A 20,231-nucleotide genomic window follows, 5' to 3' on the forward strand; every position below is an offset into this window, starting at 1 on the left:
TCAAATCTTAAAAGTATACTTTTTAAAAAGTGCACTCGCAGATAATATAATATAATTTAAATTAAAGGCCACTTAAGTGTACTTAAAGAGAGTACACTTTAATGACAATAGGTCTTAACATACTTAAGTGCACTTTATAAAAATACACTTTATAATAATGTCTAATTAAGTATTACTTAAACATACATTTTACATAATTATGATTTTATTTTGCTTTAAATAAGTACACTTATTTTGATATATTTATCAGTATACTAAAGCGCATGTAAAATAATTGATTTTAATTTCAACTTAAGTGTGTTCTCCAAAATTACATTTGTTAATGTATTTTAAATGTATTTAGTCTATAATATATACTATGTGCATTAATGCAATTGAAATGTATTTTTCTTCTAAACTTCAATACACTTTCTTATTCAGTATACTCCAATAAAACTTGTTGTTGAAATTTTCATCACCAGCTCCTGCGCTATGAACTCTGTGAAGTTTAATACATAATATTTGACATACAGTGTCATTTATGAGAGTACTGTATTTGTATGTAATAGTACTGTAATTTACATCTGTGTACAGAATACTTTCAATATTATTATGTTGTCCTAAGTCACTTAAACACACATTTAAGTGCATTAATTGCAAGCATAAGTTTAACAAATTTAAACAAAATTCATTTGCATTCAAATAGCCTACATTTGGTTTCTATTATAGGCTACACTGCACTGTAAAAATGACTTTTAGTTAGGTGAATGAGTCATGAATGAGTCTAACCATAGTCTTTGGACTAAGTACACAACGAATTAGAACAATTTGAACTTGAACAGAAATGGAAAGCTTGAAATAATACTTAACCACGCACAAGTGTCTCTTGTTTAATGCGCATGCGCCAAAATACTACGCCATGACGGCGCACTACTTCACCAGAGTTTGAAAAATGCGCTGTGCGCCATGTTTGTGTAATCGCGATGCGTCCACCTGTGCATTTACAGACCCCCCTCTAATCATCATATATTTTACAGGTAACAAACCCAAGGAGGGGGGCTTCAGCTTTGTTGTGCCAGCCATGGTAAATACAGGAACATCCTTCATGAAGATGTGTGAGGCAAGGCAAGTTGAGAAAAAAAAATTGAAGGTACCTTTCTTCATTTTCATGGTTTTTGGGATATTTATCTATTTTCTGGTAATTGATAAAGTTATGTTTTATTCCCTGTAGAGTAGGAATAATTTTTTTTTTGTAAAAATGTTATCTATTTTAAAGCCCAGTGTCAGTGAAGATGGTGTGGTCAGGAATTCTGGTGTTTGTAGGAATTCTGAAGGAACATCTCCCAGCATTCTACAACGATGTTGCCCCGATGACTGAGGTAATTCACCTAGGTGATGCAGATGTGGTCAAAAGTTTACATAAACCTAGCAGAATAAACTTCTTCATCAGAGCAGAAATTGCAATTTTTTAATGAATCTACCTCTCTACCCTCTTACTGCTTACATTATTAAAATTTTGCAGATACTGCAAGGTGTATATAAACTTTGGACTGCAACTGTGTCTATGCTTTCACTCAACTGAACCATTTATAATGACAGGATATGTTTTATAACAATGGTTGTTCTTCTGTTTTTTTTCTTTCTTTTCTAAAGGTATTTTTTTCTGACTTTCCTGCCTCATTGGAACATTTCCATTCACACAGACTGTGGAGAGATGGTGTGCAGCTTCATGACATTTGAAGTTTACTGCCAATGGAGAGCTTCTGGGACATTGACAGACAGCACTTCCCAGCAAGTTCATTTGGAGTTCTTTTTTAAAAAATGTATTAATGAATTTATTTAGTCAAACTTGCATTCACTAATGCTGGAGCAAGATTTTAGAAGAAAACTTTCGGTCCTGTTTAATGTTGGTGCTAGTTATATTTTTTTTTATTAAGTGTGTGTGTTTGTGTGTTAGTAATCCTATACGTTATAGGGACCAAATGACTCCACAAGGATAGTAATACCAGTAAATTTGGACCTTGTGGACATTTTGAGGTCCCCAATGAGGAAACAGGCTTATAGATCATACAGAATGATGTTTTCTATGATGGCAAGATTAGGTACTTTTGTATGTAAGTAAGTGATTTTGCATTGTTCTCCAGACTCTAATAAGTGAGTTAAAGTGTTGTAACTGTGTATAGTGTTGGGTTTTTCTTGTGCATCAGCAAAAAAGGTTAGGACTCAGCTTACGTATGGCTGAGGAAAGAGTCAGTTTAACGGGAAGTCAGAAGTGCACATGTGCTTACTATGAGAGACGGGACTCCGTTTACAGCTCAGTGGAAAAGAAAGAGCGAGATAGAGAGAGAGAGAGAGCGAGAGAGCAGTATCTGATTGGGGTGTTAGATAACATCAGTCTGCAGTTCTCTGATGAATCATCAGCTCTGGTAACAGGACACTGCTGCTGCAGGTTTCTGTCTAATCTCAGATGAAAGATGGCCTGCACATCCTTCACAGGGATCTGGCCAATTAAATAAGAACACAAGAACAAATGAGGCAACCAGAACATGTTGAGCACATTGACACATTATTACAGGAACAATGTCAAGCAATAATGTGCTTTCACATCCTACAACAATTTTGACAGCCACCATGTTGGGGGCACTGAGAAAACAGTCTGAGCACTGAACAAATCTGAACCACTTGATCTACTATAAGTTTTGATATACAGTGTGTACAGTGGCCCCATCAAGTATTTGATGCAAATGATGCAAACAAACCAATGACCACAGGTTAACAATTCAACATATGAACTATGAACATGTTCCACTAACATGTCAACCAGAATTTGTCCAAATACTGTGTTCGTTTCAAACAATATAACTAGTGTTAAAACATTTCAGACAAACAAACCTAAAACCTCATAAAAAAATTTCTTTAAAAGCAAAATGTATGTCCTCGTTTGTCAAAAAAACGCGCGCACACACACACACACACACATCTGTGTTCATCAAAGCTTTGTGACTGAAGAGAAACAGATCTAGTTAGTCTAGTTACTGTGACAGAGACACAGTGACCCTGAGCTCATGTTGACCAGAAGAATATGACATGACTCTTTCACTCTCTCATCCTCTCACTCAAATGTCTGTGTGTGTGTATGTGTGTGTGTGTATGTATGACATTCATTCTGTATAGCATCACTTTGTTAAAGGGCTACTTCAACCAAAAATTAATGTTCTGCCTTCGCTGACTCAATCTCATGTCATTCCAAACCTGTATGGGTTTCTTTCTGTAGAACATAAAAGCAGAGTTTCTGAAGAATATCCTGGCTGCTCTTTTCAATTTATGAAAGTGAAGAAGACAGGGGCTCTTAAGCTCCAAAATGCCAAAAATGCACCGTAAAACAACTTACAAGCAGTATGAATTGTGCATTACATTGCAAGTTTTCTGACTAATTTTAAGTCTGTATTCTCTGAAAAGCTTGATATTTACCCATGCTTTCCTTGGAATAAGAATATACGAGAGAAGTAGTGATGCTCAATTCATTAATGAATAATGAATTTGAATCAGATTCTTGTCAATGAATCCAGTTCATAAAACAGTCCGCATGATTTGTTCACAAAATGGACTGATTTCAACTCACTGATTCAATGATTCATTCACAAAGATCAATCATTTACAATGGTACACTCTTAAAAATAAAGGTTCTTTATTGGCATCAATGGTTCCATGAAGAACCTTGAACATCCATGGAAACTTTCAAATGCAGAAAAAGTTTTTTGTAAGTGGAAAAAGATTCTTTAGATTTTTGAAATGCTCTTCAAAATGGTTCATTTAAGAACCGTTAACTGAAAGGTTCTTTGGGGAACCAAAACTGGTTCTTCTATGGCATCAATGCACAAACACCTTTTTGGAGCCTTTATTTTTAAGAATGTATTGTATGACTTCAGAAATCCTCATAGTCATATGGACTACTTTATGGTACTTCTGCATCCTTTTTGAAGCTTGAAGCCGATTCACTGTAACTGCATGGAATAAAGCGTCCAGTACATTATGCTAAATTACTCTTTTTATGATGCTCAGAACACAAACAGATTTGGAATGACACAGTGCTGAGAGAATAATTCATAAATTTTTGGGTGAACCATTGAAACCTCATGCATAAGTCTACATACATTATAACATATTACACCTTTAAACTGATCACATGCTTTTAATGCATTTTACATTTAAAAGGCATAGCAAGAATAAGAATGTATTATAATTATTTGTAATAATGCATTTTCTAGTTATTTGAGAACTTAAAACATTACAAAACATTATAAAACAACGTGTATTAAAAGGCATTAAAAATGCAAATAATTCACAAATATGTGACTTTCGGGTCAAAACTACTGAAAAACAGATTATTACCACACAAACATGGCTTATGTATCAATACATTGAATAATCAGGAGTTCTGTCCAAATTTCTGTCCTCTCGAGGTCTCTACGTAAAGCGTAATTCAATAGATCACAGGAAACCGTATCTGCTACAGTAATTCAGGCTGGATCAACTGACCATGAATTTCTGCCTGCCAATTACAGTCTGTACACAACACCTTTCAAGAGCCGTTTTAGAGGCAAAAACAAAAAAAGTACTCACGGATCCCGGCGAAAGTGCAGTTTTTTCCTGAGCGTGGACACCCGTGGGTGACAGCCCAGTTTGACGGGTGAGGTGCATGATAAAGTCCTGCTCTGAACCATGATGCTCTAAACTCATGTAGAACTGCACACGGTTCACACACACCCTAGCGGGATGAGGACTCCTCATTACTGAACTCACTTCACCCCCTCCTCTCCTCTCCTCTCCCTCGCTCTCTCTCTCTTTCTCTGCGCGGGCCGTGTCTTGTCCTGCGGTGACCTAGATCCTGCGCTTTCTCAGTGTGTGTGCTGTGGATCAGTACAGCTTGTATCCTCACCTGAGGTGTGCCAGTGGTGAGACCACCAGCAGAGAATGCATATAAATATATAAAAACCATAGAAACACAGATAAGCTGAGTACATTTGGCTGTTGATTCGGATGAACCTGAATCAAATTGGCAAGTAGGATGCAGAATTGTAATTCAAATTGTAGGAAGTAAAATTCAAACAATATGATATTTAAGTAGTTTATAGGGTTTGGTTAATTAGGTTTTGACTATCTTTTGAATTTTTTACTAAATTTTCCTTGTCTTTTCCGATTAATGGGGGGGGGCACATTGTATAGAGACTGCACGTAAAACAGCTTCAAGGCAATTAAATATTCGACTAATAAACTAGCAACAACAACAAAAAGTACATTGTACATTCACTACAGAAATTTCCAAGAAGTAATAAGAGTTGTTTTTCATAACCAGGCCTGGAAATCACAAATTCCCTGATATTTCTGATACACATACTGGGGCATTTCCAGAAACATTTGATGAAATTACTGTACATAATTAGCATCTTAAATGTAATATCTATGGAAATTTGTGTTTAATTCACATATACTGAATTGCATTATATGAATTATTTTTAATTTATAAATAATACATTTTTACTAGTGCTGTCAAACGATTAATCTCGATTTTAAATAATATATGTGTGTGTACTGTGTATATTTATTATGTATATATAAATACACACCCATGCATGTATACATTTAAGAAAATATGTTATGTTTATATATTAAATATATTTATATATAATTAAATTATATGTATATAAATTTATACATGTAAATATATGTAAATATTTTCAAAATATATATTGTATGTGTGTGCATTTGTATATACATAATAAATATACACAGCACACACACATATATTATGTAAACAAAAACTTTTATTTTGGATGCAATTAATCGCAAGTAATCATTTGACAGCACTAATTTTTACTAAATTAATTGTATTACATTAATAATATTAACACACTAATTGAAAATAAATATTGTCAACATTTATTTCTATAGGCAGTGAAAACCATGTGAGCAAATTTTAATTCTGTTAATTATTGATGTACTGTAAACAGTATTTACAGTTTTATAGTTCAAATCAGAAATAATGTATATTCCATGAAAAAAATTAATGACATAATTCATGTCTTGTCTTAAAACACTTGCAAATTCAAATTTGAATTCAATATTCTGGCTAATTCAATTAAAAATTCATACTGGCAAACTAAAAGGGAGCCTGCACTGTATGCATGTGTGTAAATGAGAGTTGAGGGACTTTGCTGTGATCACTTCAGCCTAATGGGACACAAACAGACTGAACACTCATCACCTTTAATGAGCATTAGCTGCTTTTACGTCACAACACAAAACTGATTTAAAAATAAGCTCAGGAATCAGCTGAAATCAGGTTGCTGAGTGCACAAAAATGAGCTGCTGGCGACTGCGTGCATACTGACTTTAACACACTGACTTTAGCAGGTGTTGAGATGCACACACACTTCTGCACAAACACACAAATGACCTCTTTTCAGACAAACACATGGAATAATGCTCATGAATGTTAATAGCAACAATACACAAAATCAATTAATGTACAAGCAGTGATGTTCATGAGACACATTTCATAAATACAGAAGAAAGAACACAGTGTTCCAAGAGGTCCAATAAAAGCACCAACGAACAAGCGCCTGAAGCCTGGAGATGAAAAAACGCTCATATGATATTCCAGACGAGGATTGGCGTGTTCTCTGACCAGCTGGGCTCAACAAGAACATTTGAGGGCAGCTAAAAATCTGAGCTTTCACTACAAAACTTGCTTAGCTGATTCAAAATGTGTCGCACCTGGTTTAGCTCATGATATTTCTGAGATGATGACAAAATATTTGGTCTCAGAAGAAGCAATGGGCTGTTCTACAGGTCTACTGTCACATGAAAGTGAAACACACAAGAGTTGTTTTTGAGATGGCACAATACAGACAGTGAGATCTGTGGTCAGATTCAAAACCAGACAACAGATGCAGAACTTGACACGGAAAAAAGAACAACTTCATAAGCAAAGCATGAACCACCAAAAACAGATACTTCTCAACCACTCTAGAGAAGCGACACTGAGACTAAAACCAGCTGCCAGCAGCAGGAAGTTCACATCATGTCAACATTTTCAGCATCTGCTGAAATGGCAAAGATTGAAATGAGAAAATAAAAAATGCCAAGTGACAGAGGCTGAATCCCTGAATTCGCAAACTGTGTCACATAAAACACACCAGATTAGTATATTTCCACCTCAGAGTAAAAGATAAAAAGAGGAAATTAAATATTAAATAAAATAACATTATGGGATATAACACTAAGATAAATTGTCAAAAGTTGCATTGTATTAATTAAACTGATAAACTTGCAATGGACCCTTTTTACAGATTGTAATGACATCACAAACATAATAAAGCATTTCATATTTAAATTTTTTTTTAAACATTTAAAGGGGTCATATGATGTTGCTAAAAAGAACATTATTTTGTGTATTTGGGGAGGGAGTCATGGCAAATGTGACATCTTTCTCTCTTCTAACCACAGCAATCAATCTCTTAATTTATTTATTTTTAATCTTTTGGAAAATCATATAAATGCTATTGTGGAATTTTTTTCTTTTGCTATTGGAGCAAATGGGAATGCAAAAAACATTTGTGGTAGTTTCCATTCACCACTACAGAAGTTCACCCAACTATGACAACTTCCTGAAAAGGGTCCATAATGAGAAATAAGGTAGCAATTATAAGAAGTAAAATCAAAATGACCTTTTTAGGTTTCTTGATTTTTAGGCAGAATCAGGCTATCATAAAAAGTACATTTACAGTACACTGAAAGCAGTACATCAAGAGTGTGCAGATTAAATTCTTTTTAAGGAAATATCACATACAATACATATTTTCCCATCACAAGTGAATAGTTATAAGCATACAAATTCAGCCAGATTCAACCAGAGCTGACCAACCACTGACCCCTGTTTGACCCATAAGGAAACTACGGTGAGAGCAGCATAATGCATAAATATAAGATGAGTGAGATAAATGCCTCAATTAATCAGCTTCCAGGTACTTTAACATGTAAAACCCACTGATAATGACAATGACATCCAAAGCAGCTCAGAGTGTGTACCTGTCGTCACGGGTGTTGGGGCTCAGGTAGCGCGTGGACTCTTCCTCGTGGCTGCTCTGCAGGCTGCTCTGCTGACTGCTGTAACACAGAGCGTCACATTACAATCACAACATAACAAATACACACATACACACCAGATGTCCACTCATACTGAGAATGAGACAACAGAAGGTGAGTTTGGACACACAGTGATGTCTTTTAATTACAGTAACAAAAAAAAACCAAGATCAACACACAATGTGCATATAGTTTGACAGTTTAGTGTTTCTCGGTTTACAAACTTCCATCAAGTGTCTTAAACAGACATTTTAAGGATACCATTTAATCTTTTCCACTAGAGGACAGCAGAGAGTGTCCTATTTGACAAGAGTGTTATAAAACTGAAACAACACAACAATACATGCATTCAACCAGTTAACATTGACATGATTATCATGTACAGTGTGCAAAGTACACTTAAGAAAATAAATGATAGAAAAACATCCTGTGCATTCAACCACAGAAGCGGTTCCCTGACAGCTTACAGTACACAGCTGATAGCTGATTCATGCCAAACATCTAACCTTAAATTCCCTGTACACTACCAGTTAAAAGTTTACACACATCTACTCATTCTGTATTAGAAGTATTTTCCACATTTTAGAATGATAGTAAAGTCATGCAATTTCTGAAATGACAAACTTAAGTATGAGAATTATGCAGTGATCAAACAAAACACTTTAAAAAAAAATAAAAATAAATACTTTTATTCAAGGATGCATTAAATAGATCAAAAGTGACAGTAAAGACTTTTAAAGCAAGCAAACTTTCTTTTCAACAAATAATTCTAAAAAAAGGTTTCCACAAAAACATTAAGCAGCACAACTGCTTTCAACATTGATAATAATAAAACATGTTTCTTGAGCACCAAAAAAAAGCATATTAGAATGATTTCCTTGGTGAGCAGAAGGGACTTCTTTCAAAAAACAATGGGGATGCAATGGATGCAAAAAAAAAATCATACACTTGATTGAGGAGGATAATCTTTTATTCTGTAAGAGTTCCAGCTATTTCTATTTAATAAATTAATAGTTTATAAATAATCAAGATCATAAATCAGAAATTCAGTCAAGTGTGTCCATACTTTTGACTGGTAGTGTACTTCAAGTCTAATTTCAGCTATTGTTAAGGCTGCTTGAAGTAAATGTTTAGGTCATAGCAGAAAAGTATATACTGCATGTAGTATTTTTGTCTATTAAAAAAATGTTTGTCTATGAGCGAGAGTCATGAATATTTAAGACGTCCCAGAGAAACTCCTGTCAGCATTCCTGGCAGCAGCAGGCGGCCGCTTGTTCTTCCCTCCAGCCTATAAATGTCACAGCAGAGACTTCAGTCCCTCCAGAGAAAACGGGGAAAAACACACTCACGCACACACAAACACAAATGTTTTCTGCTACGGCTAATGTACCAGAGCAAGCTCACATGAAGACTCAAAATTAAGTGGTGCACATTAATCATGATGGACAGCGGGAATGGAGAATGGATGATGTTTGTGTGCTGAGATCAGGCAGTGCAGGAGGGTTCGGTCTCGTGCTCATACAGACCTGCTCTCACTGCCGTGCTCTTTTTTCTCGCCTCCTCTTAGCCACTTGCGCAGGAGGAAGCGTCTGCGTTGGGGCGAGGCGCTGGGGGTGGAACAACTCGACCACGCTGCATCCTCGTCGCTGGATGGCGTGATCTCAATGGACGGAAGCTGTAGGTACTCCTTACTCCCGGAACGCTGAAGTTGTTCCTTCTCCAGTTGCTCCTTCTCGCTCATGACGTTCTTCATACGGTGCATTTTAAAGCGCTTGCGCCGCAGAGACGGGCTGGACGAGCTGGACAGGGCCGGATTCACATCGCATCCGTTGCACTCCCCGTCTACCGGGCCCTGGATCTGCAGCGCGGGCAGCTGGAGGGTCTCTGACATGGTTCTGCTTCTGCTCAGTCTTACATGAGTCCAGAACCAAGTACAGATGCAGACCAAAGAGCTCAGCGAGTCCACACCTGGGCTGAGCTAAGTTCAGTACTTCCTGTGAGATGGCTCAGTGCTGACATGTTGGGACTTATAGAAGATTTCCTTTAAAAACCTTTTGTCCAGAAATCCAGCATAGCTCCCTAGAGGTCAGAGGAAGGCCATAGGATCTACTAGGTTAGCAGTTCTCAAACACTGGAAAATTGCAATAATTAAAAACATAAAATGTATGTTTAATTTTAAATTGATTTATTTAGATTAATATTTTATGTTTAAAGTTTTTTATTTTTATTTTTTAATAAAGATTTGTGCATTTAAGAGTTTATTAACACACATTATTACTTTAAGATTGGCTGAAGTGCATAAATAATGTATTTGAAAATTGATAGTTTTGATTTAATCCGGTGTGTTTGAGAACCACTGTTCTAGGTGGACAGAGCATACACATAATCATCTACACAAAACACTAGGACTTTACAGAAAAGACTACACAGAAAGGACAACATGCAAAGCAAATCAGACACTATTAGGTAGCAAAAATGACATGTTTTGCTCCCTCACACACATGCTCTTTCCTGCTCTGCTCTGGAGTATTACTGAAAAACCATTGTGAAATTAACATACATTTGTGAAATATATATATATATATATATATATATATATATAAACATTTCTTATTATCATTTCCTGATGTGTAGGTTGAAAAGTGAAAGTAATAAATTGGACGCAAGTTCGTTGCATTCTGACAGAAAAGAACTCTGTGTCTTTATTTAAAATCAATAATTATTTCCTGCAATGCAGAGCCTCAGGCAAACATGGAAATCCAATTATTTATAATTATAATTATCAAAGTTGAAAAGCTTTTGCTGCTTAATATTTTTGTGAAAACAGTGATACACCACTATTTAAAAAGTAAGACTTAAAATAATAATAATAAAGAAATTTATATTTTTATTCATCAAGGACAGGTTAAATCGATCAAAAGTGACAGTAAAGTCATGTATAATGTTACAAAAGATTTCTATTTCAAATAAATGTTGTTCTTTTTCATTTTTTTATTCATCAAAGAAAGCTAAAAAAATATATCACAAAAAATATTAATCAGCAAAAACTCAACATCAATAATAAGAACCACTGGTAATAACTGGGAAACAATAGTAACTGATAATAAGTGATCACCAAGTTAGAATATAAGAATGATTTCTGAAGGATCATTTGAAAGCAAAGACTATAATTATCACAGGAATAAATTACATTTAATATTATATTAAAATAGAAAATTATTCTTTTTAAATTGTAATAATATTTTACAGTAGGCTATTATTATTTTTATTTTTGATCAAATAAATAAACCAATGGTGAGCATAAGGGACTTCTTTCAAAAACATTTAAGAAATCCTAATTATTCCAAACCGGTAGTGCATATTTATGTATTTTGTTTCTTCCCCTGAAATCCACAAAGTTACAAAAAAAAAAAGCTTTTGTCACTGTGGAGGAAGTTTTGAGTTCTGTCAGTTACAGTATGTTTTCATAGTACAACTATTCTTATCTGAAAAAATCTAGGAAGCTTGATTCCTCAGGATATGACCCAAATTTAAAAAATTTAGAGTCAGTCATGCGTGCCAGTGTTAATATAACAGGCATCATGTAGCGCTGCACTTTAGGCGTGTATAAGGAAGTCAGGCGTAAACATGCCAGCGAGTTCATCTTACAGCAGGAAGTGCACTAAGCCGCAGCCCACTGAGAGCAGACACACTCACGGGCTGCCCATCTGGCTGCTCAACACATCACACAATCTGCTGACTGACCCCTACGGCAGGTTAGAAACCTGCCACACACTGTTAGATCACTCCTGTTACTGCTCCACTGGAGATGTCCTCGGCAGTAAATGCCAAATATATGAGTTCTGCATTCTTAGACTTCTTAGATTATATACAAAACAAATCCTACCATGTTCCCCACGTGAGGAGCTCCGGAAGGTGCACACCGTACCACACTGCGTAACCTGTACAGTACATATCTGACTTTTAACTTCCTGTAAGGAAGGCTCTAAAATGATGCCAATAACTTTTTTCCCTTATTTAAGAAGCCACAATGCATTAAAAATGCATATAAATCACATTTTGGTGTGAAATGTATTATATTTTATGACTGTATCTATGGCTGTCTTCACTTATAAAATGTACCATGGCACTACCAAGGGTTTTTGGACCTGGTACAATAGTAATACCTTGGGCATTTCATGTAAAAATGTGGTACACGAATTAGTTCTGCATTCTTAGACTTCTTAGATTATATACAAAACAAATCCTACCATGTTCCCCACGTGAGGAGCTCCGGAAGGTGCACACCCGTACCACACTGCGTAACCTGTACAGTACATATCTGACTTTTAACTTCCTGTAAGAAAGGCTCTAAAATGATGCCATTAACTTTTTTCCCTTATTTAAGAAGCCACAATGCATTAAAAATGCATATAAATCACATTTTGGTGTGAAATGTATTATATTTTATGACTGTATCTATGGCTGTCTTCACTTATAAAATGTACCATGGCACTACCAAGGGTTTTTGGACCTGGTACAATAGTAATACCTTGGGCATTTCATGTAAAAATGTGGTACACGAATTTCAGTGCCATAACTTATATCAAATTAACATGGTATTATGAAAGTACCATAGCACTACAATCTGTTACCATCATTGTACCTTAGTACTGCCACAGTACTTTTTGTAAGACTTGTTATGTGTCATTATTTATGATGACACATTTGATAGGCTACTCAAGAAACCAAGTCATAAGCACTATAGAGAGAGACTGTATCAGAAAGCAAAGTTTAAAAGTCATTCTGCAATACCAAAGTGCACAACAATATTTCCTGTAAAATATGCTATACTTTATTGTTTTAAGTGGAAAAAATTACGATTTCAAATTCTCTTTAAAATGGTATATTGATCTGTAAACAATCCTTAACGGTACAAATAAAAAGTTGAAAACATGCACTAAACAGAAATGAGGAAAATCTTACCTTTTACATCTCAAACAACTACAACCTTCGTTTTTAATATGCAGTCGTTGTCTTTACGTTTTAGATAGCCGGAATGAATGAGAAACTGTTACGGCGTTTATTCCCACACTGTTCCGTTATGATCTTCACGTTTCTTTTTCCCCGGACAAATCCACTCAGATTGAAGGGGAGAGTTGTCACGCAGAAACAAATTAAATGTTGTTTTACAGAACAACGTGAACTGGGTTTGTTATAAGCGAAATAAAAGCAATAAGACTTGTGATTAAAATATTTGTGAGGTAAAAAAACAAAACAAAACAAAACAAAAACGATCTGATGTGTAATATACGCAGATTGAGCTCTGCCAATCTCCCCTCTCTCTGAGACTGAGGCGCCCCGGATCTCTCATCATAAAAACAGCCGGTACAGTACAGGCTCATCGTTCAAAAGAGGTTGCCTTGACGCCCGCAGCAGTCAAGAGAAACATATTAACGCAAAATATGCGACAATTATACTGTCGTGCTTGTCTAAAGAAACGAACTTCCTTCTCAAAACGAACTACTTTTAACGTTGAAACGTCGTTCATTGTTCGCTGGAAACACGAGTCAGAATGTTCAACTTACTGAGGTAAAATCTAGTAGGCCTACACCTTGACAGCAGTAAATACGTCTGAGAAATGTACAACCATAATGACGAAAAAATATGACAAACACATTTTTTTTTGCCGGAAATACTCGTCAAGAACGTACTACAGCCATTTAAAACTGAGGTAAAAAATGAGAAGTACCGTTACATCTTGACAGCCAGAAATACTTCTAAAAATGTACCACCCAAAAGCGTGCTTAGCACACATCTTGCCAGCGGGAAATGCCAATCAAAATGTACAACCACCTTCATTACTGAAGTAAAATCATAAAAGCACATCCTCACAGCAGGAGATACTGTACAACCATCTATAACTAAGGTAAAAAACCTCTTGCATATCTTGCATGACAGAAAAAATTCCAGCACTAATGGGTAATCCATCTTGTTATTTTAACCTAATCTTCATTCAGTAACATTATCTAATTTTCTGCCCTATTTAATTTTATGCAAATGAAGACTAAAGTACAGTTCATTAAAGAAATTACACATGACTAAGGTCTATTAATCAAGATAGCTCAATGTTATTTGATTCAGACATAATATGTGGAACTTCACAGTACATAAAAAGATGACAAATACTTCCTACCATCAGTTATGAGTTTTGAAGTTTTTCATATTGTCATCATTTATGAGCTACACAAAATCTTAAAAAAAAACACACACCAGCAAATCTAACATCATTCCCAAGAGTGTCAATAGATCCTGCTTCTTTTCATTATATTGTTTACTCTGTTGCACTACAAGTCTTTGACTTATACTTCTAAAAATGTACCACCCAAAAGCGTGGTTAGCACACATCTTGCCAGCGGGAAATGCCAATCAAAATGTACAACCACCTTCATCACTGAAGTAAAATCATAAAAGCACATCCTCACAGCAGGAGATACTGTACAACCATCTATAACTAAGGTAAAAAACCTCTTGCATATCTTGCATGACAGAAAAAATTCCAGCACTAATGGGTAATCCATCTTGTTATTTTAACCTAATCTTCATTCAGTAACATTATCTAATTTTCTGCCCTATTTAATTTTATGCAAATGAAGACTAAAGTACAGTTCATTAAAGAAATTACACATGACTAAGGTCTATTAATCAAGATAGCTCAATGTTATTTGATTCAGACATAATATGTGGAACTTCACAGTACATAAAAAGATGACAAATACTTCCTACCATCAGTTATGAGTTTTGAAGTTTTTCATATTGTCATCATTTATGAGCTACACAAAATCTTAAAAAAAAAACACACACCAGCAAATCTAACATCATTCCCAAGAGTGTCAATAGATCCTGCTTCTTTTCATTATATTGTTTACTCTGTTGCACTACAAGTCTTTGACTTATTTATAGTATGCCAATATTTTCTAACAAACTCTTAGTAATGTGCTTCAAAGCTTTATCTTTGGGGAGTCTCTTTAACTGGCTGAGGAACATCATGCCACAGGATGCTGGATTTATTTGGCAGATGGCTGCTTCAGTCTGTTTTGCGTGTGACAGTTTTCCCTCACCACACCATAACGTTCCTGATGTATTCATTCACTACACCAGGGGGTTTCAACCTGTGGGGCGCGAGACCCTGAGGCATACACTCGAGTAATTATGAATACGAGCTAGCAATTTTTTAGGCATCCACTAGGGGGCAATCTGATTAGTCCCGCAGCTAATTATCAGGCAGCCGTTAGAGCAGAGTTGGCGCAATCGAGTTCGAGAAAAAGTAAGTAAAAACAAAATGGACCGGTGGCTTTTTAAAGGGGTTATATGATGCGATTTCAAGTTTTCCTTTCTCTTTGGAGTGTTACCAGACAGAGAAAATCTGAGTTAGACATGTTTCCAGGGGTTTCCGACTACTCAATCATTATATGTCTTACTTACACACCCTGAAAACTACAAGCAACATGTTATATTGTCCTTCATCTAAAACTATTTTAACCCTGCGATACATGATTACTTTACATTAAAAAAAGAAAAAAAAAATCACCAGCATTGTTTTTTGTATGATTTATTAAAGGGGTCATATGATGCGATTTCAATTTTTCCTTTCTCTTTGGAGTGTTGCAATCTCTTTGTGCATAAGGAAGATCTGTAAAGTTTTTGATTCATTTTAATTTTAGTTAACACTCGTTTTATTTATTTATTTATTTTTAAACAAAACAAAAACATAATGATTTTAGTATGATTTTGTATTTAGTAATACATAATTAATAATTCAAAATGATTAATTCTGAGAGAGTTACACATCTGTAGTGGTAAATTAAACAGACATTTTTACATAAAGTTTTAAAACATTTAAAATTCATTTTACACTTCTAGACTATTGCAATACTGCAAAACTGAAAAAAGGAAGCAAATGGTGATTATCTAAAATGACAGATTTTCTCTAATATATTCATATAAGCCTCAACATTAAAACAATTTCATTCTATCAACTAGCCTAACCACTTATATAAATTCTACAGCTGCAAATACATGCATGCACATCCTGATCCTTATTCCTGATGACAAGTTCAACAAACTTACACAAAATTTTTCTGACTTGAATGAAGTCTGTCCAATCTTATAAGAAAACATACTACTCAATGCAACGTTACCATGACAACCATTCTCAAAGTCTAAAGTGACGCTTTGGGAACTTAAAAAGGGAAGCTTTGGGAGTCTCCAACCATATTGATGAATAACAAGTTAGAAGGGGAATGTGTGAGCATGAACCTAAAAATGTCCTGGCATGAGCTGCAAAAGAGCAATGGTCTGCAATGCAATGCTTTGTTTAGGGTTTGACAAGCCAACCTTGCATTTACAAAACAAAGCAGCCGCGCTCTGGAATACATGATTGCTGGGAGCTGAAGGACATTTGAATGACAGCGCTTACTGAATACATTTGTCAATTTTGAGTCACGCTTGAAAAGACCAGGCTCACTTTAGAAAGCTGCTAGTTGGTAAAATGCTGCGGCATTTAATCATTAACTTTTAATGAAAATATGCACCTACAATGCGAAAATCATCAGAAATGCCATTTGTTTGATGTAATTTTATAAATGAGCTAACCTGGAGCATTTAACAGCCCCAGCATTGTAAGAAATCAGTGTTAATTTAACACAAAGCACATCATAGGTAAGAAGAGAATGTAAAAAATATTGTCAGCGTGAGTAGTTGTGTGACATCTAAATGTTATGAAATGGTCCCCCTGTAGAGAAATCCAGGTCTATTCAGCACCAGGCGAAATATAAGCAGGACAAATCATTGACTGCACAATAGCACTATTTTTAACAGTTTTTGCCCCTAAAATGAAATGCAGTGGGGGTCAAAACAACACTGGACAAAATGGGGAGGGGAAAAAACTACTCCATAGAAACAAAAAAGTCATACAGGTTTGAAACAACATGAGGGTGAGTAAATGATGACAGAATTCAAATTTTTGTGTGCAATTTTTTAAATAAATGTCTTTAAATAAATACGTTTAAATAAATAAATTGAACCCTATAGACATTTAAATAAATGTGTCGGGTTCAATACAAGCTAAGGTCTTCTGAACCGGCGGAGTCTGTACAGAAAGTCTATGGGAAAAGACCATTTAGGCACTAATAGCAGAAAAGTCACAAGACTGTATGTGTTAAGATGAGGTTAGTGTGATAAAAATGCTTACCAATGTTGTCTGCAAACTTATATCCATTTAACTTCTTTTGGAACTATTTAAAGCCTGTAAAGTTTTGCACAATTCGCACAAGGATACCATAAAAGTATTTAATGTACAGGAACCTTACGCAAAGAGAAATCATGTCAGAAATGCATAACTAGACATTCATATGCCTAGAATAGTCTCACCAGTTAAAGAATCATTTAGACAAGTTTAGCTCAAATCACCTGAAATATTAATGTGTATTTATTTACTTATCATTGAAAAATGTAAACTATATTATCGCCCAGCTATATATTAATAGTTAATTATATAGTACGTTCTACTTTAACGGCGTACATACAGTATACTCATGTGAAACAATATATAGCAAATATCAGCTGTGTGATTGTTTAAATCATAGCAAAAATGTCAACTCTACTATCACACAGCTCTATATAGAAAGTTGGATATACATTAAATGAAGCTTTGTCCACACACACTGCCATTCAAAAGTTTGGTATCAGTAAGATTTGTAATGTTTTTTAAAGAAGTTTCATATGCTTATCAAGGCTGTATCTATTTGATCAAAAATACAGGAAAAAAAATTATTTTGTGAAATATTATTGCAATTTAAAATAACAGTTTTCTATTTCAATATACTTTAAAATTTAATTTATTTCTGTAATGCAAAGCTGAATTTTCAGCATCATTACTCCAGTCTTCAGTGTCACTTGATCCTTCAGAAATCATTCTAATATGCTGATTTATAATCAATATTGGAAACAGTTGTGCTGCTTAATATTTTTTGGGACCTGTGATACTTTTTCAGGATTTTTTGACAAATAAAAAGTTAAAAAGAACAGTGTTTATCCAAAATAGAAATGTTGTTACAATATACACTACTATTCAAAAGTTTGGGGTCAGTAAATTTTTCTTTCTTTTCTTTTTTTAAGAAATTAATACTTTCATTCAGCAAGGATGTGTTAAATGGATAAAAAGTGATAGAGAAAAGATTTTTTAATAAATGCAGTTCTTTTTAATTTTTATTGATCAAAGAATCAAAGAAAAATGTGTCACAGGTTTCAAAAAATATTAAGCAGCACAACAGTTTTAACACTGATAATAAATCAGCATATTACAAAGATTTCTGAAGAATCATGTGACACTGAAGACTGCAGTAATGGCTGATGAATATTCAGCAATGCGTCACAGAAATAAATGATATTTTACAGTATATTAAAATAGGAAACCACTATTAGAAATTGCAATAAAAATGTTCTGTATTTTTGATCAAACAAATACAGCCTCGATGAGCATTAGAGACTCCATTAAAAAAGTCATATATACTATATACTGCTTGAATGCTTGTATCTTTGTAAAATGTTAACTATAACATGCACCATATCTTATCTGCTAAGACATGAAGATATTAAGATATTCTAAACATTAATGTCATGATTTTTTGTAAAGCTGATTTAAAATCATGTATCCTGTAAAAAGCACTATATAAATAAATTTTGACATCACTTGGACAAAAACATTTTTGCACATTTAAAGCCCTCCAGAAGGCCCTTCTGTTGAATGTCACATCACCAGACTTCCATCATAGAAAACGTCCTTTAGGAAAACAATACGATAACGATATGAAAAGGCATTATCAAAATGATAAGCAATGCCAGAGGTGCAGTGATATCTGTCTCAGGTCAACTCATCTGCATGGACGCAGGACCGTCCTTGTCTCCGACAGCTGGGCAGCCGAGACGTGGACACAATGACCTCAGCGGGAGGCCACCGACATTAGCCCTGCATTTCAGGGACAGAAACAAGTAATCTCATGAATATGGAAGAAGAAGCTCCCAGAGGGTTTGAAATGTGTTTGCCCAGCATGATGCAGAATAACACAGAGTCTCAAAAGGCTGAAGAGAGACGGGGAGAGAGGTAACGAGCCAAATAATAAAGTCCATCAGAACAATGCGCTGCTTTTTATGGATACAAGACTTCACAGGGCATCGGACGGATTCTTGACACTGTCTAAAAAAAGAAGAAAATATTCTCTTCCTCCTCAGGCAGTTGAACTAACATGTTCCATTCCTGAGCCACCAGAGGACGGTTCAAAACATGCTCTCCATTAAAGATGTGCATGAATTTTTAAGTGTTACAGACTGATTGCACTCCAGAGCAGTGGAGGAATTCACTCTGAAGTCATGCTCCATCAACACACACACAAGTAAAAGTGAACTGGAGTCCCACAGCAACATGCATGTCAACCCCAACCCTATAAGATTCATTTACATGCATACAGTAACCTGGACATGCACAGCATTTGGATAAAAAGGCTTTACCGTTACCTGACCCCAACCGTGTGAAACAACACGTCAATGTGTGCGCCAACGGCCTCCACTTTTCTCTCCTCACAACTGAGAGGTTGCCGTCAAACTGCATTAAGCCCACACGGAAAGAAACGGTGCAGCACTTATTCACGAGACACTGAGCACACGTCACGCTGCTGCCCAGTCAGCGCAGCAATCTCTCCCGCTCTCTTTCTCTTTCTCTCCGTCTCCAGGTGTTCTGTTCTCCTTCCGTTACTTCTCTCATAAACACACTTAAACCTGCTGGGCTCTGTCCCTCTTTTATGGTTGCACAGCTGCACTCAGGAAATTCACAGACATTTAGAAAATAAACAAAAATTTTTGAGTAAGAAAAAAAATCATACATTGAACAAGATCAAATACAGAGTTCTGGCATGAAACTCTAGATGGCGCAGTCCGATAGGTCTAACTCAATCTGACCTAATGACATCATTATCACATGGCACAGCTGATTGGTTCTCTCCTGTATCGGTAGCCAATGAGTTCGCTGCTCAACATTCAAATATATGACTAGTGCTTGCCGTAGCAGT

At 35.4% G+C, this 20,231-nt stretch overlaps 1 protein-coding gene across 1 annotated transcript in view; it reads right to left on the minus strand.

Annotated features, from left to right (window-relative positions):
* LOC107758585 (GRAM domain-containing protein 1B-like) overlaps positions 1–10,201 on the minus strand; it is a 41,848-nt gene extending 31,647 nt beyond the window's left edge. The window contains exons 1-2 of the mRNA XM_016576354.1: positions 9,654–10,201; positions 8,071–8,148 (exon numbers count right to left, since the gene is read on the minus strand). Of these exons, the coding sequence (XP_016431840.1) occupies positions 8,071–8,148; positions 9,654–10,018 (443 nt within the window). The 5' untranslated portion in view covers positions 10,019–10,201. The remainder of the gene's footprint in view (positions 1–8,070; positions 8,149–9,653) is intronic.
* Positions 10,202–20,231: the final 10,030 nt, after the last annotated feature.

This window comes from Sinocyclocheilus rhinocerous, unplaced genomic scaffold (assembly GCF_001515625.1).
Source record: "Sinocyclocheilus rhinocerous isolate Xijiao unplaced genomic scaffold, SAMN03320098_v1.1 scaffold623, whole genome shotgun sequence".
Lineage (NCBI taxonomy): Eukaryota > Metazoa > Chordata > Actinopteri > Cypriniformes > Cyprinidae > Sinocyclocheilus > Sinocyclocheilus rhinocerous.